At 45.8% G+C, this 12,582-nt stretch overlaps 1 protein-coding gene across 1 annotated transcript in view; it reads left to right on the top strand.

Moving 5' to 3' along the window:
• LOC103741887 (two pore calcium channel protein 2-like) overlaps positions 1 to 12,582 on the top strand; it is a gene marked incomplete at its 3' end in the record, with an annotated part of 33,169 nt that overhangs the window by 14,147 nt on the left and 6,440 nt on the right. The window contains 5 exon segments of the mRNA XM_017800534.1: positions 71 to 75; positions 916 to 1,060; positions 3,246 to 3,409; positions 10,765 to 10,830; positions 11,804 to 11,891. Of these exon segments, the coding sequence (XP_017656023.1) occupies positions 71 to 75; positions 916 to 1,060; positions 3,246 to 3,409; positions 10,765 to 10,830; positions 11,804 to 11,891 (468 nt within the window).

Genomic DNA, 12,582 nt, shown 5'->3' with positions numbered 1-12,582 from the left:
GCATGGGTCCTCGCTTCACAGAACTGAGAAGGAAAGTGCCAGTGAGTTTCTGGTTTAACATGCTGTCTAGAGTTGGTTGATGCTCTGAGTGAGAATGAGTGGGAGGCCTGAGTACAGTCAGGTGCTCCGAGGTCTTTGGCCTTCACTGTTCTGGAGCCTCAGGTAAAATGCAGAGCTCAGCTTTTATGAAGCTGACCTGGCGGTGTAGAAGTAGAGTTTAGCAGGGCTATTGTTATCGATAGGGCTATGAAGATGCAGTTGTTTTTTGTTAATTCGATAATGATTATTCATTTGGGTAGGAATCCTGTAAGGGGTGGTAGACCTCCTAGTGATATTAGGATAATTAGGGTGGTTGACATTAGTAGAGGAGATTTGTTTCATATTTTTGTAAATGAGGGAATAGATGTGGAGGCACATATATATACTGTAATGAATATTGATGTAGTTAGGAATATATAGATAATTAGGTTTAATAATATTATTGTGGGGTTATATATGGTTACGGCTACTATTCAGCCTATATGGGCGATTGAGGAGTAAGCTAGGATTTTTCGTAGTTGTGTTTGGTTTAATCCACCTCAACAGCCAATGAAGACTTATATGATAGCGGATAGGGGTACTATGGTAGTGTTTAGGTAGTAGGAGATGTGGAATATGATGGCTAGTGGAGCGATTTTTTGTCATGTAAGTAGTAGAAGTCCGCTTAGGATAGGGACTCCTTGGGTAACTTCTGGCACTCAAAAGTGGAATGGGGCTAGGCCAAGTTTTATTATTAAGGCAATTAATACTAATGAGTAGATGTAAAATTGTGTATTGTGGTGGAATTGTCAGATTCCTAAGTTGTGGTAGTTTAGGTCACTCTTTGACCTTAGTGTTACAGTAATCATGGAGCATGGGCTATTTTTCTCATTACAGACAAAATGAATTTTCTCCGATTGGCTGACCTCCTTAACATCCAGGCATTCATCATCAACATCAAGAAGCATCCATTGGAAACCTGGATACCATGGGTATACCAGTCTTCTGTCAGCCTCTTGGTCCAGAAGATGGTTCAGCACAGGCAAATAGGATGGGCCAGTTTTCTATGGGGTTGCTTTATGAATAGAAGACTCTATTGATGTTGTCTAGGTTGAATGTCTTTCATCATCGGAGCTACTTGTTTCTCGGGGAGACATGGAAAGGGCTCTGATCTTTAGCTTTAACTTTAGCTGGAAGAAAAGCCTTCTAGATTAGGCTTCCTTTCTGTGATGTTGCCTAAGGTTCTCAAGGACCACAGGCTGGTCATGCTCTCTGAGTCAGGGAAACCGCAACTCTCTGAATTCAAGATATCTTAACATCATTCAGAAGAACACAAAATTCATACTAAATACGGCATTTTGTTTAATTTTTGTGACAGGGTCTCATGTCGCCCAGGCTAGCCTGAGGCTTACTATGTACCTGAGGATGACCTTGAATTCCTAATCCTCCTGCCCACCTCCCAAGTGCTGGGATGACAGGCATGTGACATCACACTTGGTTTCTGTGGTGCTGGAGATTGAATGCAGGGTTTCATGTATGGTAGGCAAATACTTTACCAACTGAACTACATTCCAAGCCTAATCCTTGTGATGTTTATATGGTCAGAATTCATGAGTCTGCACTGTTGGAAGATTGTTAAGAAGTCCAGGAGGCTTTTTATTTCCCCTTAAATTTCAAGCAGGTGCCACTAGAAGGAGGCATTTATCCTGGTTGGAGGACTTTAAAATTTTGTATTCTACGTGTATGAGTGTTTTGCCTGCATGTATGTAAGTGCACCACACGTGTGCAGTGCCTACAGAGGCCAGAAGAGAGAACGAAATCCCCTGGACCTGGAGTTACAGACAGTCGTTAATTGCTGTACAGGTGCTGGGAACTGAATCTGGATCTTCTGCAAGAGCAGCCAGGGCTCTTAACTGCTGAGCCCTCTCTTCAGGCCCTGGAGGTCTTGTATGTATGTGTTGGAATGCCCTGATCAGTAGCGATTCATCTTCAGCCACAGCTCCTCCTGCTTTCTTTGCATGTAGTGTTTCATAAGAGTGAATGGTTCAGAACTCCCTGACATGGGAAAATATTCTTTTTAAGAAAATATTTTACTTTTTATTTTTATTTATGTGTGTGTGTGTGTCTGTCTGTATGTCTGTGTGAGTGTATGCCACATGTGTGCAACTGCCTGTGGAGGCCAAAAGAGAACCTCAGATCCCCTGGATCTGGAGCCACAGGTGGTTGTGAGCTGTCCCACGTGGGTGCTGGGAACCAAACTCAGGTCCTCTGGAAAATCAGTAAGCATTCTTAACAACTGAGCCACTTCTCCAGCTATGGAGAAAGTATCCTTTTTAGTTGCTAAATATTAGCTATCTGATCTTTAGCAAGGCTTTTTATACAGAGGCTTTTTTCTGTTAATCCCCATGTTGAACAACTGATGTGTGTGAAATTTTGTTGTGCTCACATCCACCCTGTGTGCTGGGCTCAGGCCTCTGTGGTGTTACAGAGAAGCCTGGGCTAGTCCGTCTTCTACCTTCCACAGTTGTGCTTCTGTCAGCATTATCAGTGGCACGGGGTGACACTGGAGCCAGTGGTGGCAGCCTGCTCTAGAACAGAAAATGAGATTTAGAGCCCAGTTAGCATGTAGTTTTCTAGTTCTCTCTCTCTCTCTCTCTCTCTCTCTCTCTCTCTCTCTCTCTGAGACATGATCTCACACTATAATCCAAGTTGATCCAAACTCACTGTAGCTCAGGCTGGCCTCCAACTCGCAGTAGTCCTCCTGCCTCAGCTTCTGGAGTGCCGGGATTATAGGGCCTGCACTGCCTTGCCTGACTTGTTTCCTAATTTTCTCTCAAAGCCAATGAGAAAAGGTGGGTGGGCCAACAGTGTGTGTTAGAACAGAAGAGGCTTTCAGAAGCATTTTTGGTGGAAGATATGAATTGCTCAGGGTCCTGGTCATGAATTGCAAACCTTTTTCCTGCCCCATTCTGCCTAAGGTTGCATCTGAACTAGGTCACATCTCTTTCTGTTCCCCTCCTGGTTTTCTTGGAGGGCAGGACTGCACCAGGTCAGTGGGCAGGCCAGGCTCCACTGGAGCCTCCTGGAGATGACTGTGTGTTGAGGAGATCTGATATTCATCATGTGGCCAGGAAACACAGAGGCCTTAGGAGGTTCTGAAGAGACTCACACCTTTCACTTGTATGGTGATGACAGGTTCTACTTTCTTTTTTTTCACCTCATGCCAGGATTTTTGTCTGGGTTTATGATATCGTCATTCTAATCAACACCATATTCATTGCCTTGGATGAGAAAAACCCCTTCATTTTGCACGTGGATGTTATCGAGATTCTCCCGAAACTGTACACATATGAGCCCACAGCTTATTTTGGAAGGAGACAATTTTAGAATTGGTGAGTGAGTGAGTGAGTGTGTGTGTGTGTGTGTGTGTGTGTGTGTGTGTATGTGTGTGTGTGTGTGTGTGTGTGTGTGTGTGTATGCATCTGCCTGTCTGTCTGGGGAGGGGAGAGGTGACTTCAGGGCACCAGAGGGGGCTTCTGACACGGTTTGGGACTCATTGCTCAGATGTCCAAGTTCCGTCTGCTTAGTTTTGAGGCATGTTATATGAGATCTCAGGGACTGAGGAACATCTGGTTTAGTGAAAGTTGTTATTCATAATACTAGTTTGAACTGACCATATCTAAAATTAGAATCATAGGCTGTGGCATCTTGGAGTTGCAAAAGATCTTTTAAGAAAGGAAAACAGCTGGGCGTGGTGGCGCACGCCTTTAGTCCCGGCACTCGGGAGGCAGAGGCAGGTGGATCTCTGTGAGTTCAAAGCCAGCCTGGTCCACAGAGGGAGTTCCAGGACAGCTGGGGCTACAGGGAGACCCTGTCTCAAAAAGACGTAAAAAAAAAAAACAAAAAAAAAACAGGAAAACAAGGCTGACAAGGTGACTTAGAGAGTAAAGGTGCTTTGCCATCAAGCCTGACAACATGAGTTCAATTCCCAGGACCTACATGGTAAAGGAGAGAACCAACTCCATACATAGTCCTCTGACTTCCACATGGGTGCCATAGCGTGCGTACACACGCACACACACAAAATATTTTAGGAGGAGCACAAAATATAAGAGTTCCAGCTGGGAACTGGGAATGAAGAACAAATGTGTATTTCTAATATTAACAGTCTTAGAACACCATTTTCAATGGGACAGTTCCTTCCTCAGCTTCCTCTGCCCACTACAGTCTTATCAGAAAATTCAGCTTGTGAGGCTAGAGAGTAAGGACTGTGAACCAGCTCTTCTCTGGTCCCAGGACCTGTCTCCCTGGAGCCCTGGTCTTCTTTGACGCCTCAGTCCACAGTGGCCCTGGACCTGCATATTGACTGGTGTATCCTGTGTGCCATCTGGCCCTATGAGACACTGTTGTGCCCAGTTTGTGAGACCCCAAAGACCACCAAGGAGCCAACTGATGCAAACACACAAGGGTTTTTTATTGTGGCAAGCTTAAGCTTGGGACCACTCTGTCACCGACCCAGCAGATCTCAGATGTGAGACCCCTTGCTTTGGGAGACAGAGGTTTTTATAGGTTTATTTTAGCAAATTCAGCAAGTAGGGGGGTCTCCAGCCTGGCAAGCATCTGATTTTTTGCAGCCCAGTGTCAAACCATAACTGCTGCCTTCAGGAAATCTGAAGAGACATCTGGACTCTTAGTGCTTTTCTGTCCCTGGTTAATTGACACTGGTGGAGGAGTTGTTCTCTATCTGTTTCAAGTATACTTTTTTGTGGTTTTTCCTGGAACAGGGTTTAGGGCTGGGTCAGTCCCATGGAGGTTTTATCCAAGATGGAGTCACTCAGGTCTCTCATTCCCCCCTCTGACTAGTACTTTGGGGGCCCAATCATGGGTGCCCCCTCATCTCATGTTTTTTATTACCCAGACTCTGGAGGGACTGATAGTGGGTTCACATTATCATTAGATGTATAGCTCTCAGTCTCTTTTTTAATAAAAGCTACCAATTTATCTAAAATGCAAGGTCCAAAAGTCAAGAGCATAATCAGAATGAAGAGGGGTCTGAGTAAGGTTGAAATCAAAGTGGTTAACCAAAGGGAGCTATTGAACCAGGATTTAAACCATTTTTGTTTAGTCCTATATTCGTTTTTTGTTTGTTTGTTTGTTTTTGAGCCACACTTTCTCTAACCTTAGCCAGGGATTTTTCGATGACCCCAGAGTGATCTATATAAAAACAACACTCTTCCTTAAGGGCAGCACAGAGGTATCCCTGATGCAAGAACAACAAGTCCAGGCCTCTCCTACTCTGCAGAACCATTTCTGCCAAGGAGGTTAGGGATTCTTGTAGATGGGAAATGACTTTTCTAAGTTCTGGATGTCTGCATCTATTGTGGCTCTAAGGCTATGGTAGTTTTGGCTTTGTAAGGTCAAGGCTGAAATTCCTGTACCTGCTCCTGCCAGTCTCAATCTCAGAAGAACGGATAGGGTGATGGCAGTAACAACTTCTCTTTCCTGGTGATTACGGTGAAGGGGTCCTTGCCCAGTCAGGGCCCTATTTATATCCTGGTCTGAGTGATAAATAATTTTAGGGATTAGTTGTACTAGAACACAAAAATCTGATGATTGGTTAAGAACTTCAGAATGGACACATGGGGTTAATTTCGAGGTACATGTCCACCATTCTTGATCTGGTGGTATCAAGTACGAGTTATTGGCCAGCACTGGCAAAATCTGGTTGCATAGGGCAGTGTACTCATGAGGGGGCTTGCCTATACATAGCCCTCACCCTGAAACATCTTGTAGCGTAAGCCTATTTTTTTTTCTGCTGAGCCCATCTACAGCTGCCTTGGTCCAGCGCTAGGGTGGTGTTTCCTATGACTGCAATCCCCTCATAGTTACGGGGCCTTGATGACTAACATAACCAGCATGATGAGGTGAGGTCTGGCCTGGTATCATTGAGTACCTGGTAAGTCTGGACCATTAGTGACCAAAGCGAGTCAGTGTCACCTACAGGAAGGCCATGGCTGTCAGAATAACCATTATTTGAGGGGGGCGCTGTGGTTGACAAGATTGATTCTGGGGTGACCTCTAAAACAGCACCTGGTCCCAAGGGGACTGAACAGGTCTGGTACTTAGGAACTTTTACTCTTAATCGAATAGAGAATAAAGTTCTTGGATCTGGTTCGGTCCAGCCCACATAGAGTCTTATTCTCCACATTTTTTCTGCTTTTTAGCCGGTGGCTCTCTTTTCTTTTTTAGTAAAACTAATATTGAGCCTACCATTTTTATGAGGATTAGTGGGTATCAGTTGCTCCCACGTTATCTTAATAAGATCTCCTCCCTGGGGGGTCCACCATATGTGTCCCATTGCTTTACAGCCCCAGCGAGCGCAGTAAGTAGCGCTATCCTCTCCACATCTGTTTTTCTGGGACTTGTATTTTGGAGTTCCAGGCCCTGGGCAAACATAGAGCCGGCCTGGTTTTCTGTATGGGCCTGGAGAGTTAGTTAGAGCATAAGGATGTGAGCTTCCCTTAGGATTGAAATCAAAGAAAGCATCTAAACATGAGTGCAGAGCTGGGAACCAAGCAGCCGGTGGCGCTACTTGGGAGATCTGAAATAAAATATTATCTCCTATCACATCTTGGAGGACCCAAGTCAGATTTATAGGTTGATGCAGACTTCCCGGAGCAGGAGCAGCTATCATGGGGAACAGAGTATATACAATCAACAGTTTGAAAATTGGGTGAGCTTTAGCTTGAGTGGATTGTTGGGGTCCTTTGAAAGTCTCCATCCTGAAGCTGGGGATGCACAGTCCTCTATGGTGAATGGGTCAGCTGGCCATACATGTGTGTGGTGGATCCACGATGCGACACCAACCATTTTGAGGACTGTGGGGGTGGTCAGTAGGATGACAGAGGGCCCCTTTCACCATGGCTCTAAGGATCCTTGCTGATGCCTCTTAATGTAGACCCAGTCACCGGGTTGGTATCGATGAGGTTCTGGAGGGGGGTCCTGTCTCATAAAGAGCATGTAGTTTAGGCCATACATGTTTATGGGACCATTGAATTTCCCTGAGGTCATCCAACAGATCCCGATCTTTAAATTCAGTAATCTTCTTTGCCTGGAGGTTAGGAATAATGGGAGGGGGCACTCCAAACATGATTTCAAAGGGGGTTAATTTCATCTGGTAAGGAGAGTTATGCACTCAATAGAGTGCGAACAGAAGGCGTGTCACCCAGTCACCACCAGTCTCTGAGGTCAATTTAGTTAAGGCCTCTTTTAGAGTTTTATTTATTCTCTTTACCTCTCCTGAACTCTGGGGTCTATAAGCACAATGTAGTTTTTAATCAATCTCCAGAACTGTGGCCAGACTCTGACTTACCTTGGACACAAAAGCCAGTCCATTATCTGACCCTATCATCTGTGGAAAGCTGTACCTGGGGAGGCTGTCTTTCAACAGTTTTTTTTTTTTTTTTTTGTCACCATTTGAGCCATTTTATGTTTCATAGGGAAGGCTTCAGTCCATCCTGGAAAAGTATTTATAATGATTAGCAAATAATGGTATCCATACCTGTCAGGTTTTACCTCAGTGAAACCTGTTTCCCAACAGGCTCCAGGTTTTCTCCCTGTGCTGGATAAAAAAGACAGTTTCTAATAAATTAATAAGCTCCTTAGGATTTTCAGAAAAGGGAGCATTCTGGGTTCTCCAGTTGTAAAGGTCACTAGTGGCGAATGGCCAATAGTGATGGGGCTGGTTGCCGGCCTCATCTGTGGGGCCGGCGACTCTGAGAGGTAAAACAGTAAAGTCTGGACCCTCCGGTGTTGCTGCCCTTCTACTCCTAGTCCCTTGAGTCGGTCCCCCTGTGCCTGTGAAGAATCTGGTACCAGGGGTGCCGGTTCCAGAGGGGGTACCTCCTGTGGAGGGGGTGGATAAGGAGGGGGAGGAAAAGTTAGATCTTCTTCTGTGCTGCCCTGTAAGACAGGGTACAGTGACAGTACTGGTGGTTTGGTTTCAGGCTTAGGTGCTTTCTGGGTTGTCGTTTTCCGTTCTGCAGCCATCAGCGCCTCAGTTTTCTGTAAAGGAGGAAAAGACTTGACCCAAGGAGGGGGGTTATTAACTAAATCTCCCCAGACCACTATGTATGATATTTGATTCGAGTGTCCTACACACGGTTGAAGAATAATTTTCTCAACTGCGTTAATGACAACGGGATCAAAGGTCCTCTCCGAGGGCCATCCCACGTTGAAAGTGGGCCATTCAGACCTGCAGAAAGTAGTTAGTTTATCCTTCCTGACAACAACAGAGAGGTTATGGGCTCGAGTCTTAACCTCTCCAAAATGTGCAAGAGCCAGGTCCAGGGGTGTAGAGGGTCTCCAAAATGTGCAAGAGCCAGGTCCAGGGATGTAGAGGGAGTCTGTCCCATTGCGTCCATCTCAGTCACAGAGAAATAGACAACCAAAGACAAAACAGAGAGCCAGAGAGACATGCAGAAGTCCAAGTAGTAAATTCCCTTGCTTGTGCGGAAGAAAAACTGGAAGTAGGACAGAGGCGAACTGTCGCACCGTGGGAGAGACCTGCCTTGCCCTTTCACAGAAATCAACAGAGTCCGGGGCCCTCCGTCCCCTCTGCTGGGGTCTGGAACATCTTCCAGACCTCTGTGGTTACAGTTATCCAGTGCATCCGCTCCAACTGCTCCTGACCACACTGTTCACAAGTTTGCCTTGAGGCTCAAAACAAAAGCTGGGACAGACACAGACAGGCACAACTAGACGCAAACAGACACCGGCCAGCCAGTAACCCTTCGGTTCAGGGGTCCTGGGGGTGGTCTTAGGGATCCAGGATGAGCCCCCAAGATGTTGTGCCCAGCTCGTGAGACCCCAAAGACCACCAAGGAGCTGACCGATGCAAACACACAAGGGTTTTTTATTGTTGTAAGCTTAAGCTTGGGCCCACTCTGTCACCAACCCAGTGGATCTCAGATGTGAGACCCCTTGCTTTGGGAGACAGAGGTTTTTATAGTTTTTTTTTCAGCAAGTTCAGCAAGTAGGGGGTTTCCAGCCTGGCAAGCACCTGATTGGTCAACCTAACTAAAGGAATGTTGCCCTTTAAACTGATATAGACAACCAAAGACAAAACAGAGACAACCAAAGACAAAACAGAGCCAGAAAGACACACAGAAGGCCAAGTATCAAATTCCCCCACTCATGTGGAAGAAAAACTGAAAGTAGGACAGCAGCAAACTGCCATGACATGCGAGTGACTCGCCTTGTCCTTTCACAGAAATCAACAGAGTCTGGGGCCCTCTGTCCCCTCTGCCAGGGTCTGGAACGTCTTCCAGACCTCTGTGGTCACGGTTATCCAGCACGTCCGCTCCAACCACTCCTGACCACACTGTTCACAAGTTTGCCTTGAGGCTCAAAACAAAAGCTGGGACAGACACAGACAGGCACAACTAGACGCAAACAGACACCGGCCAGCCAGTAACCCTTCGGTTCAGGGGTCCTGGGGGTGGTCTTAGGGATCCAGGATGAGCCCCCAAGATGTTGTGCCCAGCTCGTGAGACCCCAAAGACCACCAAGGAGCTGACCGATGCAAACACACAAGGGTTTTTTATTGTTGTAAGCTTAAGCTTGGGCCCGCTCTGTCACCGACCCAGCAGGATCTCAGATGTGAGACCCCTAACTTAGGGAGACAGAGGTTTTTATAGGTGTATTTTAGCAAGTTCAGCAAGTAGGAGTCTCCAGCCTGGCAAGCATCTGATTGGTTGCAGCCCAGTGTCAAACCATAACTGCTGCCTTCAGGAAATCTGAAGAGACATCTGGACTCTTAGTACTTTTCTGTCCCTGGTTAATTGACACTGGTGGGGGAGTTGTTCTCTGTCTGTTTCAAGTATGCTTTTTTTGTGGTTTTTCCTGGAACAGGGTTTAGGGCTGGGTCAGTCCCATAGAGGCTTTATCCAAGATGGAGTCACTGAGGTCTCTCAACACAAAGCTGTAAATTGTGGTCCAGACTTCATTAGTGCACAGCTGGGTAGGGTTGGATCTCTGTGATCACTACTGTAAGAGCCAGGAAAACTTGTTACAAGTGCATGTTGCTAAAGAGCAAGTAGCCACTATTGTCCACATTTTCTTGTTCTCTGGTGCCATGGTCAGAAAGCATGTGGCATGGCAAATTTCTTCTTCAGTTAGAAAGTTATGGGACTGGAGAAATGGCTCAGCAGTTAAGAATGCATATAACTCTTACAGATGACCTGAGTTCTGCTCCCAACACTCTATTGGGTGGCTCACAAAGGTCTGTAACTCCAGCCCCAGTGGTTCCAATGCTTCTAGCCTCTTCAGGCATCCACACTCATGTATACACACACACACACACACACACACACACACACACACTCACACAGGTGATTTTTTAAAAATAATACAAATAAGTACTTTAAAAATGATACATTTAATAAAATTAATGACCAGAAAGATTGTATTATGTATTCTGAAAATAAATTGAAATATTTTTAAAAGTAGAGATTTATTATGAAAGACAAAGTGATACGATTTAGCTGACTTCTACAGATTCCCTGGGGTGATTCTTTGATCATAGGGTTGTCCAAATATAGGGTTTCTTGCTTCATATTCATTGCCCTATTTTTTCAAATCCATTTTATAGTGGGAGTATTGCTTTGCACAAGACACTGAGTTCAAAGTTTTCCCAGAACTGTGTCTTGACCTTGATTCTTAACTAACTTTGCTTTTGTACTGTTGGGTTCGACATGCTGATCATCGTTACAGCCCTTGTGGCCACTGTGACCAATGCCACTATTCAGTCATGTCAGTGCCACTCACCCCCAGCTCCACCACCTGTTGGGATCCAAAATTTAATCAGGAGTCTTTGTTGAACACCCATTTTTGCTCTTTTGAGCCTTGGAGAAGGAAACAAAAAATATTTAAAATGTTCAAAGGGGCTGAGGCTAGAGCTCAATGGGAGAGTACTTGCCTAGCATTAATGAGGTCCTGGGTTCTGTCCCCAGGTCTGCAAAAACCTTCCATATTCTTAAGAAGGATGGTGGCTGTGTTTGTACTTCATCATGTGATATTTTAGCAATTTCATTTGCAAGAGTCTATCATACTAAATCCTCACACGTCTCTGAAAACTGGGCTGTGGTCTCAGGGATGGCCTCTACTCTTTGGCCATTTGTCAATGTTTGCCTCTCACCAAGGTTCTAACCACACAGGAACCATGCACTCTCCCTGCCCACCACCCACTTCCTCTTCTCTGTCCCCTCATCTGGCTCTGCCCACACAGAACCCTGCTCCGTGATTTGCTGACCTACACGTGGAATTGTTTAAGTTTCTTGATGCTGAGATGGATTCTGGGGAAGCTTGCTGCATTGTGCATTCTACACCTAGATCCACAGCTATTTCTTGAGGGCCAAGTCTATGGCTGTATATGCTTCCTAGCTTGGGGCTGGAGAAGATGGACTGCTTAGCTCCACACTTCCCTGGCTTGGCTTCGACTTGCTAGGGAGGTTCCAATTCAAGGCTGTATTTTTTTTCTAGTTGTTCAGGTTCAGTGTCCTGTCCCTTTTCTCCCCACCCTTCTTCTCCCCTTTTCCCTTGAGCTGAGGAACCCAGGGCCTTGCACAGGCTATGAAAGCACTCTGCTGCTCAGCTAGATCTCCAGCCCCATTGAAATGAAGCTGCATCACCTCCCAGGCCCCACAGACTCTCAGAATTTAAAGAAAGACAAGTCAGAGGTGCAGAGGAAAATTGAAATACTAAAGGATTGTGCTTTTCTTTCCAGCAAGAAAATACAACATTCAACAAATTCTGGATATTGTCCAGATACTGAGAAATCTGCGGCTCCTGAGGGTCATCGTCAGCATTCAGGAGTGCAGATGGAGTGACTGATGTGAGGGAGCTGCAACTGGTGGAAAGCAGTCCCGCCCAGAACTGCAAATTCACCTGTCCATGGACCCAGCACATAGTTTATGTGGGGGACCTGGGGTTCTCTGGGGGCAGACAGGGAGGGGAGAGAAGCCAGTGCAGATGAGTGAAGAGTATTCAAATGTGAGCTCCAAGGGTGGGGATTGTGATGGTTATGTCTATCCCTGTGACTGGCCCTGGACTGCACCTCCTGGTCACGCTGACTGCTCCTGCCAACTCCAGCACACTAACATTCCTTTGATAAAGGGACTTTTGTGAATCCTAGTTGACAGGTGGTGGCACTAAAGCTTAGAAAGGTTAAGTAACTCCCTAGAGGTGATAGCTAACAAGAGACAGAACCAGAGTGCGAGCCCTAGAGCCTGACCTAAGGTATGGCATGGCAGTATTAGACTCCAGGAAGCTTTATTTCAGGAGAAAGACATAACGGAGGACAAGTAACCTAGAGGCATTTGTTTCTAGATGCCATTCTTATGTTAAGTTTATAGACACACCATGTATCAGTTGAGGTACATGTGCTATAAGGAATATCATCAGTGCTGGCTATATGGCTTAGTGAGTGAAAGCACTTGCCATGCAAGCCTGACCACCTGTGTTGGATCTCTGCAACTCACAACAAGCCAGATGTGGCATTTCACA

This window comes from Nannospalax galili, unplaced genomic scaffold (assembly GCF_000622305.1).
Source record: "Nannospalax galili isolate Female #2095 unplaced genomic scaffold, S.galili_v1.0 scaffold2940, whole genome shotgun sequence".
NCBI classification, from domain to species: domain Eukaryota; kingdom Metazoa; phylum Chordata; class Mammalia; order Rodentia; family Spalacidae; genus Nannospalax; species Nannospalax galili.
Note: the sequence above shows the minus strand (reverse complement) of the source record. Positions and strands in the feature narration are given on the sequence as shown.